The sequence below is a fragment of the Aegilops tauschii genome, chromosome 1, assembly GCF_002575655.3.
Source record: "Aegilops tauschii subsp. strangulata cultivar AL8/78 chromosome 1, Aet v6.0, whole genome shotgun sequence".
NCBI classification, from domain to species: Eukaryota; Viridiplantae; Streptophyta; class Magnoliopsida; order Poales; family Poaceae; genus Aegilops; species Aegilops tauschii.
The window spans coordinates 449,331,980-449,353,360 of NC_053035.3; the positions used below are offsets into that span (position 1 = coordinate 449,331,980).

The 21,381-nt window shown below is 42.9% G+C and overlaps 1 protein-coding gene and 13 non-coding genes across 14 annotated transcripts; all 14 read right to left on the reverse strand.

The window, feature by feature from the left end:
• Positions 1–244: 244 nt before the first annotated feature.
• Positions 245–330, reverse strand: LOC120973089 (small nucleolar RNA snoR8a). The gene has a single exon (XR_005767210.1). It is a non-coding gene; the product is annotated as a small nucleolar RNA snoR8a (small nucleolar RNA).
• Positions 331–563: 233 nt separating this feature from the next.
• On the reverse strand, positions 564–684 carry LOC120972917 (small nucleolar RNA SNORD14). Its single transcript, XR_005767054.1, has one exon. It is a non-coding gene; the product is annotated as a small nucleolar RNA SNORD14 (small nucleolar RNA).
• Positions 685–785: 101 nt separating this feature from the next.
• On the reverse strand, positions 786–966 carry LOC120973030 (small nucleolar RNA Z112). The gene has a single exon (XR_005767157.1). It is a non-coding gene; the product is annotated as a small nucleolar RNA Z112 (small nucleolar RNA).
• A 57-nt stretch (positions 967–1,023) lies between these two features.
• LOC120973067 (small nucleolar RNA snoR77Y) lies at positions 1,024–1,103 on the reverse strand. Its single transcript, XR_005767190.1, has one exon. It is a non-coding gene; the product is annotated as a small nucleolar RNA snoR77Y (small nucleolar RNA).
• An 80-nt stretch (positions 1,104–1,183) lies between these two features.
• Positions 1,184–1,280, reverse strand: LOC120973045 (small nucleolar RNA snoR31/Z110/Z27). Its single transcript, XR_005767169.1, has one exon. It is a non-coding gene; the product is annotated as a small nucleolar RNA snoR31/Z110/Z27 (small nucleolar RNA).
• A 43-nt stretch (positions 1,281–1,323) lies between these two features.
• Positions 1,324–1,417, reverse strand: LOC120973103 (small nucleolar RNA snoR31). The gene has a single exon (XR_005767222.1). It is a non-coding gene; the product is annotated as a small nucleolar RNA snoR31 (small nucleolar RNA).
• Positions 1,418–1,477: 60 nt separating this feature from the next.
• On the reverse strand, positions 1,478–1,573 carry LOC120972934 (small nucleolar RNA R30/Z108). Its single transcript, XR_005767067.1, has one exon. It is a non-coding gene; the product is annotated as a small nucleolar RNA R30/Z108 (small nucleolar RNA).
• Positions 1,574–1,653: 80 nt separating this feature from the next.
• On the reverse strand, positions 1,654–1,757 carry LOC120973054 (small nucleolar RNA Z107/R87). Its single transcript, XR_005767177.1, has one exon. It is a non-coding gene; the product is annotated as a small nucleolar RNA Z107/R87 (small nucleolar RNA).
• A 55-nt stretch (positions 1,758–1,812) lies between these two features.
• On the reverse strand, positions 1,813–1,899 carry LOC120973092 (small nucleolar RNA U31b). The gene has a single exon (XR_005767212.1). It is a non-coding gene; the product is annotated as a small nucleolar RNA U31b (small nucleolar RNA).
• Positions 1,900–1,992: 93 nt separating this feature from the next.
• LOC120973022 (small nucleolar RNA Z43) lies at positions 1,993–2,088 on the reverse strand. The gene has a single exon (XR_005767149.1). It is a non-coding gene; the product is annotated as a small nucleolar RNA Z43 (small nucleolar RNA).
• A 90-nt stretch (positions 2,089–2,178) lies between these two features.
• LOC120972983 (small nucleolar RNA snR60/Z15/Z230/Z193/J17) lies at positions 2,179–2,272 on the reverse strand. The gene has a single exon (XR_005767111.1). It is a non-coding gene; the product is annotated as a small nucleolar RNA snR60/Z15/Z230/Z193/J17 (small nucleolar RNA).
• A 75-nt stretch (positions 2,273–2,347) lies between these two features.
• Positions 2,348–2,425, reverse strand: LOC120973070 (small nucleolar RNA U83). The gene has a single exon (XR_005767192.1). It is a non-coding gene; the product is annotated as a small nucleolar RNA U83 (small nucleolar RNA).
• A 210-nt stretch (positions 2,426–2,635) lies between these two features.
• LOC120973023 (small nucleolar RNA Z43) lies at positions 2,636–2,731 on the reverse strand. The gene has a single exon (XR_005767150.1). It is a non-coding gene; the product is annotated as a small nucleolar RNA Z43 (small nucleolar RNA).
• Positions 2,732–11,953: 9,222 nt separating this feature from the next.
• Positions 11,954–15,885, reverse strand: LOC109746114 (protein LIKE COV 1). The gene is made up of 7 exons (XM_020305228.4): positions 15,474–15,885; positions 14,585–14,637; positions 13,738–13,847; positions 13,158–13,325; positions 12,989–13,086; positions 12,533–12,659; positions 11,954–12,438 (listed from the first exon to the last, which is right to left on the reverse strand). Exons 1-7 carry the CDS (start codon positions 15,666–15,668, stop codon positions 12,329–12,331), a joined length of 861 nt encoding a protein of 286 aa, XP_020160817.1. The 5' UTR covers positions 15,669–15,885; the 3' UTR covers positions 11,954–12,328.
• Positions 15,886–21,381: the final 5,496 nt, after the last annotated feature.

The window sequence follows — 21,381 nt, forward strand, 5'->3', positions numbered from 1 at the left end:
CTGCCTGGTCGTGACACAAAACTGAGCGGTGCTCCACAGTTTCTAACTGAACTGGTGGCAGACTTGCAAATTCAAAAGCATCTCCTGGGTGCTCAGATTCTAGTGTAGTCATTCGCAAAGATGTCACTGCTGCACAATCACTTCTACCTAGATTGTTCCATAAGAATCATAAAGCAAACTCTCAGTGAAAACAAAAGAGGAAATAACATAAAAATACGCATTGAAACCAGAAGAAAGTGTCCACTGATGCTCAGATTCTATGGGTGTATAGATGTCGTTCACAGGGATTTCCCGTCAGTACGAGGAATGTTCTATAATCACTGCACCATAACAGGATCAATTGACTGATCAACAACAAAAAAAGAACAGAGATTAATCTGGAATTTGGGGGCGAGCGTAACCCAAGATCCATCTGGACGGATCTGTGCTTTAAAAGCCACCTGCATACATCTCAGGAGCTTTGTAAACTCGGCTGCCAGAACAGCAGCCAAACATTCAAACAGTGCTCCCCACATAAAGATTAAACATCAAACAAAAGACAACAAAATATGAGGATATTCATAAGGCTCGGACATCCAAGGAAGGAATTAGCAGCATTAGCTCTCAAGCCTGGCTGGGCGAAAGCTCTTAGGCGGCATCTGCGAATGTTTCGAGAAACAAGCCTTAAATTTATCATCATCGCCATAACATATCCCCAAAAGGGAGTAACTTGTGAACCAATACAAAAATATTTTAACCACAATGCCCAACCACAGTAAAACACAGGTTCCTATCAACACAAAAGAATCCCTCAGAGACCCATTTAAAATCATGCACACAGCTGAAACAAACCAGGTGCAAATGGAGATTCCAGCCCTGACCGAACCACAAAGGTAATAGCCAAAGAAGGACACGTGCAGTGGTGAGAAACAGCTGTTGTTTACAGTGTCATACGGCACTTCCTGGTCTAAGAATCTTCACCGGGATAATTCAAGTTGAACAAAATTTACAATATTATTAAATAAAGAAAATCATTCACTATTGGTTGTGCCTCAGAAAGCCGCAAAAATATCATCATTCAGAATCAGACGGTAATTCCAACTTAAGCTAATCATCATAGGCTTCTTTTACTTTGCAGGTCTAGTGTAAACGTAAACACTGCCCAGCAGACAAAAAAACTAAAACAATGCCTAAGAAAACATGGCGTATCATCAGAATATAAAAGCCTTCTCATCCACAGGAAAATAGGCACTGTGTCAGAAGGTGTCCTAAGATTGAATAAGGTTTCATCACATGATACTGACGAAATCAAGAAGAAAATAAATAAATAGAAACTGATTTTTATTGGATTCAGTTGCAAAGATGACATCACACAGGCAGCTCATGCCACCCCTCGGATCAAGTGTTGGATTATGCATCAATACCTCCTCACAATCCAAAGAGATGATCTAAATCAATAGGCAAGAATAACAGCCAAAAAGATCAAAGAAAGATATAGTTGCTCAGTGGTGGCAATGTTTAATTGGTTCGATTCTGCCTGCAATGTCGTCAATGCTTTCAGAAGAGGGAGCTTGTTATCCTCATAGCAACTACACTCTTCAAAGGAAACAAACAGATCAGACAAAAAATAGGAATGAAAAACAACAAACGGCAGATTAAAAATGAAGGGTATCAGATGGCTCGGTTCAGCGGGATAATCGGCATACAAATCAACTCCTGAGAGAAGACCTGTGATTTGGTCTGTTGAGCTTGAATATTTGCAAATCGTCACTGCCATCAACAAAGGAAATTAAGTATAAGAAAATAAAACCAACTATTCAATTTTCATTTGCTGAGTCAGATTTAATAGTATGTCAATCAGCACAGATCCACCTACGCGGACCCTAAGACTGGGGCGACAAATTTGTAATCATCATTCTCATAACTAAAAAAGATCTGCTAACTATGTTCCTTCTGTACTGTTCCAAGATTATTTCAGTCAAAAAAAATTCAAATGATAATATCTAAAAAAGAAGACTCAGAATATGGGTGGTGATATAGCAGGATGGTCGGCAAGGCAAATAAATGCCAGTTACGACGAACGAGACCAAATATCAATCTTCACCGTCCTCTACAACAAATTCAGATATAAGATTGCAAAAAAATTAAAAACCAAACGAACATACATATTGCTTGATACTCCAGAGAAGGATAAGGTTGCAAGGTCATCAGATAGGAGCGAAAGACTATTTTTGTTCAAGTAATCACGATTTGATCATATGAACTATGCACTTGTGATCATCATTCGACCTCCTTGGCAAACCAATAATTCAAGAGAAAAACAAAACAAAACGACTAAAAAAAGAAAAAAGGATTCAAGGGATCGTGATGCCTCAGAAGGAAGGCAGTAGGTTATGTAATCACTAGAGATTTCATTGAGAAAGGTTCACACTAATCATCATCGGCACCACGAAACCACAAAATAAAAGAAAATTAAAAAATGAGCAATATCATTGGCCTCATAGAGAAGATTAGATCGTTCCACATGAAGAAAATTCGGACATATGCTTGTCTATAATTTATTTTAATCCTCGGCCAGCCATAATAAACAAAGAAAAAACAAGAACAAATCAGCAGAAGATTGTAGCTCGGGGAGAGGTAATTCTAATCGAGAAGAGGACTCGGAATATGGGTGGTGATATAGCAGGATGGTCGGCAAGGCAAGGAGATGCCAGTTACGACGAACGAGACCAAATATCAATCGTCACCGTCCTCGAGCACGATGAAACAATCCCCACGGGAAGAACAAGAACCGAAAACGGGTTGCAAATCAAAAAGACGGATCGAGATCTGATGGGAGGGTATTCTTAGGTTGCTGGGGATGGATGGGAGGTGGCGGCGTGGGGAAGAAGGCCATCTTCGCCGCTGCTTATATAGCAGGGTTCTGGGGCGTTAGGGTTTGGCAGGGGCGCCGGGCCGACTTGTGCCGTTCGATGGGCGGTCGTGGCTGCGTTTGGTGTGATCTGCTCGGCCCGTAGGCCCAAAACTAACGGGCCAGACAAACCCATCCATCCGACTGACTGTTTCTCTCTTTTTCCAATATAAAGAGGAAGAGGCCCTAAAAAAAAGAGGAAGAAACTTGCTTTCCAAAATTTGCCTGGGCGCAGTTCACTAGGAGATGAAAATATTATTAGGCAGAGAAAAAAAGGTAGTTAAAGTATCAGGTAGAAAGGTAAAGTTGTACTTCTATATGCCTTCAGATTTTTCACTCATCATTTGTAGTCGGTGTCACAATGGACTTGCGACGATGATCATTAGGTGTGCAGAAAACCGTCCACGTCATCACAAGCACCGATGATACAATAGCAAGAGGGCAAGATAATGCTGGAATTTTTTTCAAGCAAATCGTTGTTAGAAGGTAAAAATTAGTCCAAGAATCTGTGGAAAGACACCTCGGACAGTAAGGCACCCCAATGAGACTTTTTGCTCTCGCAAAAAAAGTGACACATTTTGTTGACGCTGAAGGCTAAGTGATACTCCAAACTACCATAAGTAAACAATTAAACAGCTGTAAAACACAAATGCAAGGACAACTGTGTAGAATATAGGGTGGTACAAGAAAGTACAAGCCAATTGTACAGATATACATCGGATAAGAACCGTGTGTGAGTCACGTACTTCTACTTAATTACATGTCATTTTGATCCTCGAGAACGATAAATCAAAGGGTGGCAGACCTCATTGATACATCAAACTGGTCATGGAAGCATGAGGTGGTCAGGGAGACTTTCATTGCCCCGGATGCTGAGGACGAAGGGACGGCTACCGGTACCTCAAATGATGAACAACAGATGTGGAAAGCCTTGTGGAAATTGAATGTTATCCCAAAAGTGAGAGTTTTTTGGTGGAGAGTTCTTCGTGGGATTCTTCCAGATGAAGCTACTCTCAACTATAGACACATTGCAGAAATTCGCAGATGCAAAGTATGTCTTGCTATGGATGAGGATCTGAAACATGCATTGATACATTGCTCGCATGCTAAGCGCTTTTGGGAGGAGGCGTGTGCATGGTTCGGGCTCCGGCTTCCCCGTCTACACCCGGACTCGTGGGCTCGCGACATTTTATGTGACCTGCGTTTTACAGATGATGACAGTGCAAAGATCACCACTATTATGTGGTCTATCTGGCATTCCAGGAATCGTATCAAGCACGGTGAAGAAGGACGAGACCCTATAGCAACGATCCGAGCTACAAAGGAGGCCATTGCACTCCTTCACTTGCCGCGCAAAGACACGCTGGTCTTGCCGGGCTATGGGTGGCGGCCTCCTGATGATGGGTTTGTAAAAATCACAACCGATGGAGCTCTCAACATGGCGGATGGTAGGGGAGGCGAGGGAGGCATTGCTCGTTCTCCTACGGCTCTACTAGGTGCCTGGTGCAAGCCATATGTGGGGATATCGGATCCCTTGATCATGGAGGGACTTTCTTTGCGAGATGGAGTTCGGTTCACATCTCTTCGTGGATTCTCGCATGTGATAATGGAAGTCGATTGCTTGGAGTTGGTGACACTCTGGACCACTCGCCACAATTCTCGTTCGATTGTGGCTCCTTTACTTTTAGAGATTGGAGAGCTTAGTACTCATTTTTCCCCTTTTGTTATCCAACATGTAAACAGGTTAGCTAATCTACCGGCTCACTTGTGTGCAAAGTGTGCCTGCACACTTAATGTGACCGATAGTTGGCTTGACGAGACTCCTAGCTTCTTGGTGTCCAGCCTTTTGGCTGACTGTTCCAAGAATGCGTTTACTCAATAAAGCTCTCTGAATTTCCCCGCGAAAAAAGAACGATAAATCGGTCAATACATTGGGTCCATGATTTTGTTCGACGCAATCGTCTGGTATGTGAACTCTGTTACGTATCTGATCATCAAATAAAACGAAAATGAATCAGGTGGGGGGGCTTTGCCCCCCCCCCCCGTGACCTTCAAAAAAAAGTTTTATTTGCTATTGATGAATAAGTATGCAAGTAGTTTTCCACGGACTCCGCTCGCTCCCGTCAGGGGGCATTGACATGCCACCATATAGAATGATATTTCCGAAACAACTTGAAAATATGTCAACATCTTTTTCGCATGTTTCTAAAGCAAACTATCAAATAAGATACTGAAGGGAGAGATTAAGATGGGTGGTCGAGACCTTTGTGGCGTGTGCCTCTTGGGTGTGTAGCAATGCAAGCCAATAAACCATACATAATGAGGCTACGGTGATTTATGATATTGTGTGGTGTTAGCTGGACTTATCGAGGAGGTGGAGTTGTTACCCAAGGGAATTGAATGGAGCGGCATACAAGATTCTGAGGCCTTGCTTGATGAACCACCTAGTTTTTCTAAAGTTTCAATGTAAATAGTATTTGATATCATTGACCTTCCCCTGAGAAAGAGACTATAGACGTCCTCGGTGGATGATAGACAGTGGAAGTCGGTGTGCTTTTTAACATTTAAGAGGAGCTTACCTTTTCTTTAGAAACTTCATGTGCGGTAACTTGTTACAACATTGTAAGAATTCATTTTTTTGGTAAGCCACGCACACCACTCTGTGAAGAAACCAAGTTAAGGGTTACGCGAATAATTCTGGAACAACGAGTAAAGTCACACCTACTAGTACACATTTGTACCTGTTTCCTCTTTATAAGTACTAAGATGTGAGTGGTGACATGATCATATAGCCGGGCATAAAAATATAGATTGGTTCATCTGCTTGTCCAACTACATATCTTTAAGTGGGAAAACTCTGATCCCTAAAAAAAGGGAAAACCCCGTTGTAATTGCTAATCTGGAGTGATTATGCTTTAGGAATGAGCGGTGTTGGGAAATATAATTCAACTAGCAATACTCAATGCACAAATTGAAATAATGGCTACCCGCAACGGTGAACATGAGAGGTCGGGATCATGTACAACACAACTATGGTTCTCGAAGCCATGTTGGAACGAACTAATGAATGTTGTGTGCGTGTGCCTACACTTGCATATTTTTATGTCCCGCAATGTTGTGTGTGCAGCAGGAGAAAGTCATGTGTATACGGGGCGGTCGACCACACCTGAATTGGTGAACCACGCATGCAAAAATGATAAGAATGCCTTGAAATTGTCCATTGAAAACACCTAGGTGGTCGCCACTTGCGTCAAATTGTGCAAAGTTTATCAGCTAATCATTCGAGTGAGTCTTTCAAAGTCAGGGATTCCACCATTGTTGGTCTATGATCTACAATCGGTTGACCAATAGGTGGTCAATTAGTCCAAGAATTCAATGTAAGACACCTCAGGCAAGCTTTGTTTTCTATTACAGCAAGGCAGCTCAGTAGACATTGATGATGCCGCAAGCTAATTTCGACCCCAAAACAGCAGAAAACAATTAAACAATAGTGTGAAAATACAAGTACAACTAAGAAGCATCCGGGACGGTGGTACAAAGACAAAGTCCAAGACAATAGTACGAAATCCATCGGATCAGCGACGCGTGTGAGTCACCTACTTCTTCATTATAGATCATTTGATCCTCAGGTGACATATTGCTAGTGCATCATGGTCAGGATCTAGTTTGCCAAACTGGCGTGATCTGTGTTGAAATTTTTACTTGGCATCGACGAACGGGTATGCAAGAAGTTTATCTCAGCTTTTGCTCGCTCCATCGCAGTCTGTGTGGATTTCCTGCAAATGTGGATGTGGATCCAAGGGTCGACAAAATCTGGAGCATTAACATACCACCAGACACAGTGGTCGCAGCAAAACAGTTTGGAAATATGTCAACATCTTTTCGTATACTTCTGAAGCAGATCATCAAACAAGATTTTGAGAGGAGAGTGTAGGAACTACCAATGCCTTCACGCACAGAAAGATTGGGCATTATGACATCCTTTGAGTTCACCATAATAACGGGATATTGCACATTCAGATGAGGCAAAGCTATGCCTTGGTGAGAACGAACAATAGAAAGGTTCATTTTGAGTATTTTGTGGGTATTCCTTGCCATCCTTTACAAGGCGAACTAGTCAAATTTATTGATGTCGAGAGCTAAGTGGTACTCCGAACATTCAGAAGAAAACAATTAAACAATAGTAAAAAAAGGATACATGTATGACTGTGAAGTATCTATGGTGGTGCAAAGTATAAGCCAACTATACAAATTGCATCAGAAGCAATGCGTGTGAGTCACCTACTTCTACTTAATTGCACATCCTTCTAATCCACGGGCGCGACAAATCGCTACTACATTGTGTTCATGATCTTGTTTGGCGAAATCGTGTGGTATGAATTCAAAGTTCGATTTGTTATCGATGAACAAATATGCAAGTAGTTTTCCCCGACTTTTGCTCGCTCTCCTGTGATCTGCTTGGATTGTATGTGGATGTGGATCTAGGGTTGACAAAATCTAGGGCATCGACATACCACCATATACGACGATCTTTGCAGAACATTGTGGAAAACATGTCAACACCTTTTTCACATGTTTCTGAAGCAATTATCAAATAAGGTACCGGGAGGAGAATTTATAAAGGAGTGTCCAAGACCTTTGTGGTGTGTGCCTCTCGGGTGTGCAGCAATGCTAGTAGAAACAGATTCAACTAATGTGGTTGAGGCATACACAGACCAAGAAACCATAAAGAACGAGGCTACGGTGATTTATAATATTGTGTGACGTTAGCTGGACTTATCGAGGAGCCGGGGAGGTAGGGTTCGTCGTTACCAAGGGAATTAAATGGAGAGACACCCACGAACCACGATTGTGAAGTCTTGCTTTTCTAATCAACTTTCATGTAATAGAGTTGATGAATCACCTAGTATTTGAATCAATAAAGCTAGCAATGATAACCTTCCCTAAAAGAAAGGTTCGGTGCGTCCTTGGTGGATGAGAAACAATGAGAACCGGTGTTTTTTTAAACAGTTATTAAGAGGAGCTTACCTTATCTTTAGAAACTCCATGTGTGGTAACTTGTTACAAGAAAGTAAGATTTCAATTTTTTGTAAGGCATACAGTACTATACACCAGTCTGTGAAAATCTGAATTAATAGCTATATGAATAATTTTGGTACGACGAGTAAAGCCGCACCTACTAGTTACATTTGTATATGTTTCCTCTTTATAAATACTACGGTGTGAGTGGTGACTTGACCCATGTAGCCTGGTAAACAATTATAGATTGGTTCCTTTTTTGCTCGTCCAACTTCATATCTTTAAGTAAGAAAGCTCTGTCGTAATTGCTATTATAGAGTGATCATGCTTTAGGAATGGGCGGCATTGGGGAAAATAATTCAAGTGACAAGGCAACACTCGGTGCACAAATTGAAATACCGGCTACCTGGAATATATTTGGTACAACGAGTATAGTCGTATCTACTAGTTCATCAGGACAACGTTGTCCTATTTACATATACTAGAGATTTAAGTGCCGACATCAGTGATGGAGTCAGCATCAGCGACCCAGGGCAGCTGCCTCGGCTCGCCGTAGCCGCTAGTTTGAGCGAAGCTCTGATGGCAAGCAAGTCCTGTGGGTTGAACAATAGTGAAGCCAAGATCATGCTCATTACAACCATGGTTCTGAAAGCCATGGAACGAACTGATGAATGCACTGCCAAACCAAGTGCTTGCACATGCTTATTTTACATCCTATCATGATGGTGTGTAGCAGCCTAGCAGGAGCAGGTCAATATGTAGTGTAGATCGGCCAGACATTGAGAAATGTCATCAAATTTGTCCATTGAGAAATGACAATGCTTGGGTTGGTCACCACCAGCGTCAAATTGTGCAAAGTTTATCACGTCGGCTAATTGTTCCAGCAGATTATGCAAAGTTTGTCATATCAGCTAATTGTTCCAGCAAGTCTTTGGTTCCAGTTCCACCATTGTTGGTCTAGTCTCTACTATCGCCTGACCAGAGGTTTGGTTATTCCAAGAATTGAAGGTAACCCACCTCAGGCAGACATTGTTTTCTTTTACAACATGGCACCTCAGTCAGCCATTGTTGATGCCGAAATCTAATTTGGACTCCCAAACAGCCATAAGAAAATGATTAAACGACAGTAAGAAGCATCAGGGGCGGTGGTGCAAAGACAGAGTCCAGGCCAATTGTACAAAATCCATCGGATCAACAACGCGTGTCAGTCGGCTACTTTTACTTAATTATGGATCCTTCAATCCTCAGGCGTGACAGACTGCTAGTGCATCGCGCTCAGGATCTCGTTTGCCACACTGATGTAATCCGTGTTGAATACTCCCTCTGTATCAAAATATACGACGTTTTTTACACAATCACAATGTAAAAAAGGTCTTATATATTTTCATACCGAGGGAGTACCTAATAAGATAAGTCTGTTTACCTCGGATTCTGCTAGCTCCACCGTGGTCTGTGTGGATTGCATGTGGATGCGCATGTAAATCCAGAGTTGACAAAATCTGGGGCATTGACATAGCAACGAGTGAATTGCAGAAAACCACCACATTGACGCGTAGGTTTGCAGAAAACACTGGTTTACAATTTTGAGACAAAAAACATTGATTCTCAACCTAATTTTTTGCAAAAAACACTGATCGGTCACTTCGGGCATTTTAACCACGATTATGACATATGGGTCCCACATTTGATGATGTGGCATAACAGTTCATGATAGACGACGTTAGATGACGGATTTTCTAAATTTACAAAATTGTCCCTGTAATTTTACAGGGATACCCTTCAAACAAAAACAAAAAAGCAATCAGCTCCTCCAGATTTGGGTTGCCCAAGCAGCCGAGCAGAGTAGAAGCACGCCGGACATGGGGCTCGTCGGCGGGGAGCAGAGGGCACGGGCACAGCTGCGCGGCTGCTGCGGCAGTCGGCGGCGGAGCTGGCCGGGCAGGTGGGCCGCGCCTCGTCCCGCGCTTCGCTTCCTGCCGCCGTGGCTTGCCTCTGCTTGCTCCGGTGCCGCGCGTCCTGCCGCCACGGCTCGCCTCTGCTTGCTCCGCTGCTGCGCGCCGCCGCGCCGCTGCTTGCTCCAGTGATACGCGCCGCCGCCGCCGCAGCCGCTCGTTCCGGTGCGCACGCCGCCGCCGCTGCTCGCTCTGGTGTTGCGCGCCACCACCGCTGCTTGCGCCCTTGCTGTGCGCCGCCGCTGCTGCCTGCTCCGGTGCTGACACCCAGCAGAAAGGAGGCGACGAGCACCGGTGCAGTGGGCCGGCCTGCGGGAACGGCGGCGAGGGCTTGCTGGAACGGCCAATTGGATCGGGGTAGGGGGGGGGGGGGGGGGGGGGGGGGGGGGAGGGGGGGGGGATGGATTTCTTTTTGGAAAGGAGGTGTTTTTTGGAAAAAGACCAGTGTACGTCGTCAATCCTGAGCTGTTATGCCACGTCATCAAATATGGGACCCATATGTCATAATCGCGGTTAAAATGCCCGAAGTGACCGATCAGTATTTTTTACAAAAGATTAGGCTGAAAATCAGTGTTTTTTTTGTCTCAAATTCATAAAACAGTGTTTTCTGCAAACCTATGCGTTAATGTGGTGGTTTCCTGCGATTCACTCCATAGCAACAGATACAACGATCTCTGTGTAACAACGTGGAAATATGTCAACCATCTTTCATGTGTTTTGAAGCAGATCATCGAATAAGATACCTATAGGAGAGTCTAGGAATTAACAATGCCTTCACACACAGAAATATTAGGCCTTATCACATCCTTTGAGTTCACCACGAAGGATACACAGTAAATGTCCTCTTGACCAGAATAGCTCTGTTATAACATAATGACGGGATATTATACATTCAGATGAGGCAAAGCTATGCCTTGATGAGAACGTACAATAGAAAATCGCGAAGGTGTGCTTTTTAACATTTATTAAGAGGAGCTTACCTTATCTTCTTTTTCTTTTTCTTTTTTTTGCGGGGAGCTTACCTTATATCTAGAAACTTCATGTGTGGTAACTTGTTACAAGGTAGTAAGATTTCAACTTCTGTAACCCACACGGTACTGTACACCACTCTATGTGAAAATCTGAATTAATAGGTATGCGGATATTTTTGGTACGACGAGTAAAGCCGCACCTACTAGCTACATTTGTATATGTTTCCTCTTTATAAATACTAAGATGTGAGTGGTGACATGACCCTGTAGCCAGGCAAACAAATATAGACTGGTTTCTTATTTGCTCGTCCAACTTCCTATAGCTAAGTAAAAAAAACTCTGTCGCAATTGCTATTCTGAAGTGATTATGCTTTAGGAATGAGGGGCATTGGGAAAAATAATTCGACTGGCGAGGCATCAGTCAGTGCACAAATTGAAACAATAGCTACCAGGAATATTTTTGGTACTACCACTATACTCGCAGATACTAGTTCATCAGGATAGCCTTGTCCTCTTTACATATGCTAAAGATTTGAGCGCTGGTATCAGTGGCGGAGGCAGTTCCCGACGACCTGAGCCAGCTGGTTGGGCTCACCGCTCCCGCTGGTTTGAGCGAAGTCTCTGGTGGCGAGCACATCCTACATGCTGAACAGTCGTCAAGCCATGATCATGCACCCGCCAACCATATGGTTCTGAAAGCCATGGAACGAATTGATGAATGCGATGCCAAGACAAGCGCCTGCACATGCAGATTTTACGTCCTACCATGCTGGTGTGTAGCAGGAGCAGGTCAATGTAGTCTAACTAGTCAGACCAGTCGTCGAATCATGCACGAAAACCAAAGAAATGTAGTCAAATTTATCCATGGAGAAATGAGAATGCTTCACGAAAACCATAGAAATGTAGTCAAATTTATCCATGGAGAAATGAGAATGCTTGGGTTGGTCGCCACCAGCGTATTGTGCAGAGTTGATCACATCAGCTATTTGTTCCAGCAGATTGTGCAAAATTTATCATATCACTATTGTTCCAGCAGGTCTTTCAAAGTCAAGGTTCCAGTTCCACCATTGTTGGTCCAGTGTCTACTATCACCTGACCTAGGAGGTTAATTAGTCCAAGAATTCAAGGCAAGACAACTCAGGCAGGCATTGTTTTCTTTTACAGCAAGGCACCTCAGTCAGACATTGTTGATGCCGAAAGCTAATTTGGACTCTGAAACAGCCGGAAGAAAACAATTGAACCGTAAGAAAATATAAGTATGGCTAGGAAGCATCTGGGGCGGCATTACAAAGACAAAGTCCAAGCCAATTGTACAAATCCATCGGATCGACAACGCGTGTGAGTTACCTACTTCTACTTAATTACAAGATCCTTTGATCCTCGGGCGTGACAGATTGCTAGTGCATCGCGCTCAGGATCTTGTTCGCCGCACTGGTGTGATCTGTGTTGAGAGTTCTACACTTGATATCGACGAACAGGTATGCAGGTAGTTTGCCTCAGCTTCTGCTCGCTCCACCCCGGTCTGTGTGGATTGCATGCAGATGTGGATGTGGATCCAGGGTCGACAAAACCTGGGGCATTGACATACCACCAGACACAACGATCTCTGCCAAACGGCGCAGAAATATGTCAGCGCCTTTTCACATGTTTTGGAGCAGATTAACAGATAAGATAACGAGAGGATAGAGTTTAGGAGTTACCAATGCCTTCACGCACAGAAAGATTAGGCCTTATCACATCCTTTGAGTTCACCATGAAGATATCACCAATGTAGAGATGGTTGGTCGGCACATAGACACAGTAAAGGTCCTCTTGACCACAATAGCTCTGTTATGACGTAATGAAGGGATATTACACATTCAGATGAGTCAAAAACTATAGCTTAAACCAGAGCAAAAAACATAATGGTTTGCAAGAAAAGCATTCATCATCATTTTGAGTATTCTAAAGGTATTACTTTCCATCCTTTACAAGGTGAGTTGGTCAAATTTTGTGGTAAAACTGAATTTCAACATTCAACCATGCAAGAGTTCATGCCAGTGACTAAGATTACAAGGCAACATAACTGCATACTGAGCATAGAGAAAAATCATGAAAAATATATGTAAACTAGTCATCATTGGGAACTTGGCATAACATTGACGAGTATAGTAAACCTGGAGCGAGACTGATGAGGTAATGAATCCAAATGCATATTCCCCAATACGAGGATGTCGTATGATGACTGCCTCCTTGAATGCCTGTTTGTTTTGATCTGTAAAAAGAAACAAAAGTTAGGGCATAAGTTACTCTGCAGATTGAATATCATGATAACTGTGAATTTACCTGGCGATATAGCAGCACTAATTTGCTTGGATGCATTGTAGATATGGCGCACAAGTGGCATGCGCTTGATGATCCATTCACCAATGCCAAGAACAGATGCTCCAACCCAAGATGACATGAAGACTCCAACGAAAAATATGAAAGTAACAGAAGTGATGAAGCCAAGACCTGGGGATTCAAATGAGTACAGTGGGAAATAAGCTGGATAGGCAATAAGCATCCTTCTTAGCAATGAATAAGTTACAAAATAATAACTGATTTCAACTACCCAATTTCATGTCAAGTTTCTCAGATTTTGCACAGACGTTTAAGAATCTAATGACACGATAAACTAGAACTTCAAATAATTATCAAACTATGCACCTAAGTTTTTAGGTTCCGCATGTAAATTATGCAGACTGTATAATACACAACACCACAAAGTAACATATAATAAGTATAATAATAACACTACAGGATCAAACCCCAAAGTGGAAACAGGATGAAGCCAGTCATTTATTGAAGAAACTACAACATGACAGACAAACCATCCAAGAAATTTGATATTTCAATATCAAAAGAAGCGGAATAATTTACATACCAAAAATGTTGATTCCCAATTGTGCATAGATTGGAGAGAAGAATCCATCAACAAAATGAATGAACCACCAGGTGAAGTAGAATGTTATTGCTATGGGGAAGAGAATCACACTGGCATTATCCCAGAAAAGAACATCAAAACAGTATCAGTGTGTGCGTGAAAACAAAATGTTTATATAACATCATGGTAACATAATTTCAGACAGGTATTGAGTGTGTAGAATCTCCAGAAGCAGGACAGCTAGTAACGGTTGGTGTGCATATTCACTGGTTGTCGCAGAATAAGGATGTAACTTCGAGTGTGATTTATTAGGTTCAGCCAGTATTTCTAATGCCTGAATTGGTGTCTTCAAACCAATGCCAGACTTCACAAAAAGGAACAACAAATGTCTTGCTGGACAACCGAACTAGATAACAGCAGAGGAGCATAATTGTCCAAATGCTTAAGTTAACTGAAAATACTTGGATTTCCAAAATTCCCTGTTAATTGTGGCTTAAGGGTTGGCAACTGGGGAAAATATGGTAACATATCTCCTCTTGGTTCATGCCTCCCATTCTAGATGTTAAATAATACATAATGATGCACCAAGCATGACCTATTTGATATTCCCTTGATCTCTTATGCTGATTCTTTTCAAAGAAAGAGATAAGACCCAGAACCAGAGTAGATATCACACTGAGACACACTCCATACTATTTAGCTATGCTCCTGGCAACCTTATGACAAAATCTGCCTAAATTATTTCCTAATCAATAATCACTGAAATTGAATGCTGGCAAGATCATACAGCTCTACCATCCGTTTAACATGACCTTTTCGTGGGATTTATCTTAGTAGAATGACTTACCATCCAGTCATGAATTTCTTTGAGGCCCAGCTGCGAACCACCTTATGGAAAGCCTGTATTGCCGAAAAGAGAAAGAGAAAAAGTTCAACATTAAGTTGTTCTAACCTCAGAAATACAAGCAAAGATACCAAACATCAAGGGCATACATTGGGTGCAAGGCAAGTATCAAAAGGGAAAAGCATGAATGAACAAGAATAAAGAACATCAGCAATCTACTTTCATCTTTGCCAGATAATGATTGGTCCGAATTTTCTGTCAGCATGGCAAGCACCCTAGGCAGATTAACAATCACTCAAGGTTCTAACACAAGAAAGCATTTATGCACTGCATTTTTGCCTTCTGTATGGGGATCATAACATTATAACATCATAATATGTTCCTCCAAGGGAGTTAAATAAAGCAATTTCTCCTCAAATTCATCGCTAAGAAGATATAAATATTACCCTCAAATTGCACCAAACGAGTGTGTTGCCTTATGTTTGGAGATTATAGATCATAATAGGTTCCTCCCAGAACACTAAATGAAGCAGTTTCTTCTCAAATTTCATTGCTAGGCAGATACAAATATTACCCTCAAATTGCACCAAAAGAGTGATGGAGCTCATCACCAATTCGACCACTCAATCCAGTAGTTAGCCTCAGCACAACAGACACTCACCAAGGGTCGACATCCCCAGTCCTACGAACTCGCAGCGTTTAACATAAACAGTCATTTCGAACCCACTTTTCGCACAATCAACAAATCCGACAATAAGCTGTGAGCTGCCACAGGAATACCGACACAGACCGTGGACTAATTCCAACAGCCAGGCTACAGACCCGAAGCCGCAGCCGGACGACAGGGTAAACCCTAGGGGAACGAACGAGGCGTGAAGGGAGGGGGGCGAACCTCGCGGCCGGTGGAGGAGAGCGCGGCGGAGGCGGAGGGGGAGGCGGCGGTCCTGTCCAGGTCGTCGTCGTCTTCCCCGGCGCGGGGGACCGAGCCGCCGCCGCCGCCGCCGGAGACGGGGATGAGGAGCTCGCGGTCGCGGTCGCGGCCGCCCATCGGGCTGAGGCTCCGCGGGGCCTTGTCGTCGCCCATCATCGGGGGCTCGGGCTCCGCGCGCGGTGGCCGGCGCGGGTCGTCGCGACCGATCGCCGTGGAATGGGGTGCGTGCCGGGTGCGGCAGGGAGGGGAGAGGAGACGCTCCTTTTTTTTCTTCTTCTTCTTTTTCGCGTCTGCTTCTCGTTCGTTTTCGCGTGTCCTTTTCGTCGCGTTTAATTCCGTTAGCGGCCGTGAGCTGGCGAGCCGATCGCCGGCCCACCGTGGATTGGGCCACAGGGGCCCTCCGGCTGTACGCGGGAGATGAGGTGGCAGTTTGGATTCTCCCTAGGGGCATAGTTTGGAACCTTCTTATCTGCAAAAGGATTTGTTCTTATCTCCGGGGGACATCTGATCCCGGTTAAGAAAAAAAGTACATTTGTCCTTGCTACAGTTCCTTTTTTTTTTGCTCAAAGTGTTCTTACTACAATTCATACAATTAGAAATGTTGGCATATTTGGAGAGGACGAGTGCAAGCAAGGCATTCTCGATGATGTTCACTAATTTATTCGAAAGACAATAAGAGCCATAATCGGAAGAATACTTGTGTGGGAGGGGGGATAGACAATTTTCTAGCTGTGCAATTCACGGGCCTTTCATCCTCTTTATCATGTCCGAACGAGAAAAAAGATCTAAGATTTAATGAGCATGAGTGGCCACTCCCAAGCCATGAGGAGATCTCGAACTCGGCGAGGAGTATTTTCATGTGTTGGCCTATAAGTATGAAGAAGTTCGTGCTATGATCATCATGCTTATTTGGAGGATCTAAGATTTTCACATTGACTTGGTTCACGATAAAACCTTGTCCACCGGCTAAGGTTACAAGGAGATATTTATATGGTTACTTTGTTACATTGTTCCAAATTTGACAATGGGAGTTGAGAAGGTGATAAAACAAAAGCAATTGACCATCTGGTGTCGTCCCAGTTTGGCTACACAAAAAGAATATTCTAAGAGCAACTCTAGCAGACCCCGCATCCCGCCGGCCCACAAAACGCGTTTGCAGTTCGTGAAAAACGGCTTTTGCGGGCCGGCAAGGACGGCCGCAGATGCAAACCCCCCAAATGGACTCGTATAAAAGTATATTCGCCGAATATGCTTTTATACGGGTCGGCTTTGCGGTGTCTGCTCTTGCACCGCTACTTCCCGTATCTCATCGGCCCACAAATATCAAACCCAACATAATACAACAAACGGAAGCAAACTAAATAATTATTCAAATTCAACATAATACAACAATCATCCACATTACAAATAATTATTCAAATGACCGAATCAAACTTAAATAATGCAATACAAAACTTGTGATGAATACAAATAGAAAAGAATACAAAAATGAGTCACTGTCCGGCCCTTTGCCAATGGTGCTCAATGAGATCCTCCTGAAGTTGAAAGTGTGTGTTTGCATTTTCAATCTCCTTGTATGTCTGAAGAAAAGCTCTAATGCGGTTAGGGTCTCTAGCTGGTTTGGCACGACTACCCACATTGTCGTAGAAGAATTCCAAGTTCATTTCTCTCTCATCTTTAAAAATCATATTGTGAAGGTGAAAGCACAAGTGCTCCCTGGGTGATTTTGGTAATTAATGTCAACATATCTCTTGTTGGACTAATGCTTCTACCTAGTATGTTTCAGATAAGTTCAACAATGGAGTGGCATGGACAAGAGGATGTGGAACCCCTTCAAGATGCTAAGGACAAAGGAATGGCTCAAGCTCAAAGCTCAGGACTCTACATTTTCTATTTTAGTGATCCAAGATCACATTGAGTCCATAGGAAAGCCAATACTATTAAGAAGGGATGAGGTGTTGCTTAATGGCTTGCTTGCTCAAAGTGCTTACTGATATGCTCCAAAGCCCTCAACCACTTTCTCACTTCCACATATGTCCTAATCCAAAAAGTCCAACTCGGCCCCACCGATTCTTTCTATCCGGAGCTACCGAGTTCAGTTGACATAGCCACTACCAGAAACCCTAATCAGTTCGGTCTCACCGATGGGATCTCGGTCTCACCGAGATGGGCTTGCAAACTCTCTGTTGTCTATTGCAATAGTTTTTGGTCCCACCGAGATTTGCAACCGGCCCCACCGAGTTTGCTTGGCCAACATTCTGTTTCATTTATTACCCAAATCGGTCCCACCGAGTTTGAGTAATCGGTCAAACCGAGTTTTGGATTTACCCTAACCCTAGCACATCGGTCCCACCGAGTTGATCAAGTCGGTCCCACCGAAATGCCTAACGGTCACATTATGAACCAAATCGGTCCGACCGAGTTCTCTGAATCGGTCCCACCGAGTTTGGTGATTTGTGTGTAACGGTTAGATTCTGTGTGGAGGCTATATATACCCCTCCACCCACTCTTCATTCGTGGAGAGAGCCATCAGAACATGCCTACACTTCCAACACATATTTTCTGAGAGAGAACCACCTACACTTGTGTTGAGGTCAAGATATTCCATTCCAACCACATAAATCTTGATCTCTAGCCTTCCCCAAGTTGCTTTCCACTCAAATCTTCTTTCTACCAAATCCAATCCTATGAGAGAGAGTTGAGTGTTGGGTGATAACCCACAAGTATAGGGGATCAATTGTAGCCTCTTTCGATAAGTAAGAGTGTCAAACCCAACGAGGAGCTAAAGGTAGAACAAATATTCCCTCAAGTTCTATCGACCACCGATACAACTCTACGCACGCTTAACGTTCGCTTTACCTAAAACAAGTATGAAACTAGAAGTACTTTGTAGGTGTTTTTGGATAGGTTTGCAAGAAAATAAAGAGCGTGTAAATAAAAACTAGGGGCTGTTTAGATAAAGACACAACTAAATTAGTTTTAGTAAAGAGCTTTTTGTTACGAAAAAATTATTTGTCCCTAGGCAATCGATAACTAGACCGGTAATAATTATTGCAATTTTATTTGAGGGAGAGGCATAAGCTAACATACTTTCTCTACTTGGATCATATGCACTTATGATTGGAACTCTAGCAAGCATCCGCAACTACTAAAGATCATTAAGGTAAAACCCAACCATAGCATTAAAGTATCAAGTCCCCTTTATCCCATACGCAAACAACCTACTTACTCGGGTCTATGCTTCTGTCACTCACGCCACCCACCATAAGCAAATCATGAACATATTGCAAACCCTACAGCGGGGATCCCTCACGCTTGCGCGACACGAAGAGCACCATAGGACAACACCAATAATAAAACATACAACTCAAATCATGATCATCAAATAGCCATAGGACAAAAAGGATCTACTCAAACATCATAGGATAGCCATACATCATTGGGAAATAATATATAGCGTTGAGCACCATGTTTAAGTAGAGATTACAGCGGGTAAGAGAGAGGTTACACCGCTGCATAGAGGGGGGAAGAGTTGGTGATGATGGCGGTGAAGTTGTTGGTGAAGATTGCGGTGATGATGATGGCCCCCGGTGGCACTCCGGCGCCACCGGAAGCGAGGGAGAGAGAGCCCCCCTCCTTCTTCTTCTTCCTTGACCTCCTCCCTAGATGGGAGAAGGGTTTCCCCTCTGGTCCTTGGTCTCCATGGCATGGGAGGGGCGAGAGCCCCTCCGAGATTGGATCTGTCTCTCTGTCTCTCTCTGTTTCTGCGTTCTCTTCTGCTGCGCTTTCACCGTTTCGTATATATATGGAGATCCGTAACTCCGATTGAACTGAAACCTTCGTCGTGATTTTTTACCAAAAATTAGCTTTCTTGCGGCCGAAGAAGGGCATCAACCGCCTTACGGGTGGCCCACGAGGGTCAGGGGCGCGCCCCCTGCCTCGTGGCCACCTCGGGCACCGTCTCACATGGATTTTTCTTCCGGAATTTTCCAATATTCCAAAAATAAGCTCCGTCCGTTTTTATCCCGTTTGGATTCTGTTTGATATGGATATTCTGCGAAACATAAAACATGCAACAGACAGGAACTGGCACTGGGCACTGGATCAATATGTTAGTTCCAAAAATAATATAAAAAGTTGCCAAAAGTATATGAAAGTTGTAGAATATTGGCATGGAACAATAAAAAATTATAGATACGACGGAGACGTATCATCATCCCCAAGCTTAATTCCTGCTCGTCCTCGAGTAGGTAAATGATAAAAAAAAATTGATGTGCAATGCTACCTAGCATAATCTTGATCATATGTCTAATCATGGCATGAATATTAAGACACGAGTGGTTCAAAGCAATAGTCTATCATTTGACATAAAATAAATAATACTTCAAGCCTACTAATAAAGCAATCATGTCTTTTCAAAATAACAAGGCCAAAGAAAGTTATCCCTACAAAATCATATAGTCTGGCTATGCTCCATCTTCTTCACACAAAATATTCACATCATGAAACTAAGTGGGTGTGCATCCAACTTGCTTGCTCATGAAGACCTAGGGCATTTGAGGAAGCCCATCGTTGGAATATACAAGCCAAGTTCTATAATGAAAATTCCCACTAGTATATGAAAGTGATAACTCAAGAGACTCTCTATATGAAGAACATGGTGCTACTTTGAAGCACAAGTGTGGTAAAAGGATAGTAACATTGCCCCTTCTCTCTTTTTCTCTCATTTTTTTTCTTTTTTTTGGGCCTTCTCTTTTTTTGCCTTTCTTTTTTTTTCGTCCGGAGTCTCATCCCGACTTGTGGGGGAATCATAGTCTCCATCATCCTTTCCTAACTGGGGCAATGCTCTAATAATGATGATCATCACACTTTTATTTACCTACAACTCAATATTACAACTCGATACTAGAACAAAGATATGACTCTATATGAATGCCTCCGGCGGTGTACCGGGATGTGCAACGATCTAGCGTAGCAATGACATCAAAAAACGGACAAGCCATGAAAACATCATGCTAGCTATCTTACGATCATGCAAAGCAATATGACAATAAATGCTCAAGTCATGTATATGATGATGATGGAAGTTGCATGGCAATATATCTCGGAATGGCTATGGAAATGCCATGATAGGTAGGTATGGTGGCTGTTTTGAGGAAGATATAATGAGGCTTATGTGTGATAGAGCGTATCGTATCACGGGGTTTGGATGCACTGGCGAAGTTTGCACCAACTCTCGAGGTGAGAAAGGGCAATGCACAGTACCGAAGAGGCTAGCAATGATGGAAAGGTGAGAGTGCGTATAATCCATGGACTCAACATTAGTCATAAAGAACTCATATACTTATTGCAAAAATCTATTAGTCATCGAAACAAAGTACTACGCGCATGCTCCTAGGGGGATAGATTGGTCGGAAAAGACCATCGCTCGTCCCCGACCGCCACTCATAAGGAAGACAATCAATAAATACCTCATGCTCCAACTTCGTTATATAACGGTTCACCATACGTGCATGCTACGGGAATCACAAACATCAACACAAGTATTTCTACAATCCACAACTACCCACTAGCATGACTCTAATATCACCATATTTATATCGCAAAACTATTGCAAGGAATCAAACATATCATATTCAGTGATCTACAAGTTTTATGTAGGATTTTATGACTAACAATGTGAATGACCAGTTCCTGTCATCTCTCTAAATAGATATAAGTGAAGCAAGAGAGTTCAATTCTTTCTACAAAAGATATGCCCACGCTCTAACATATATAAGTGAAGCAAAAGAGCATTCTACAAATGGCGGTTGTCTAAGTAAAGAGAAACAGGCAATCCAAACTTCAAATGATATAAGTGAAGCACATG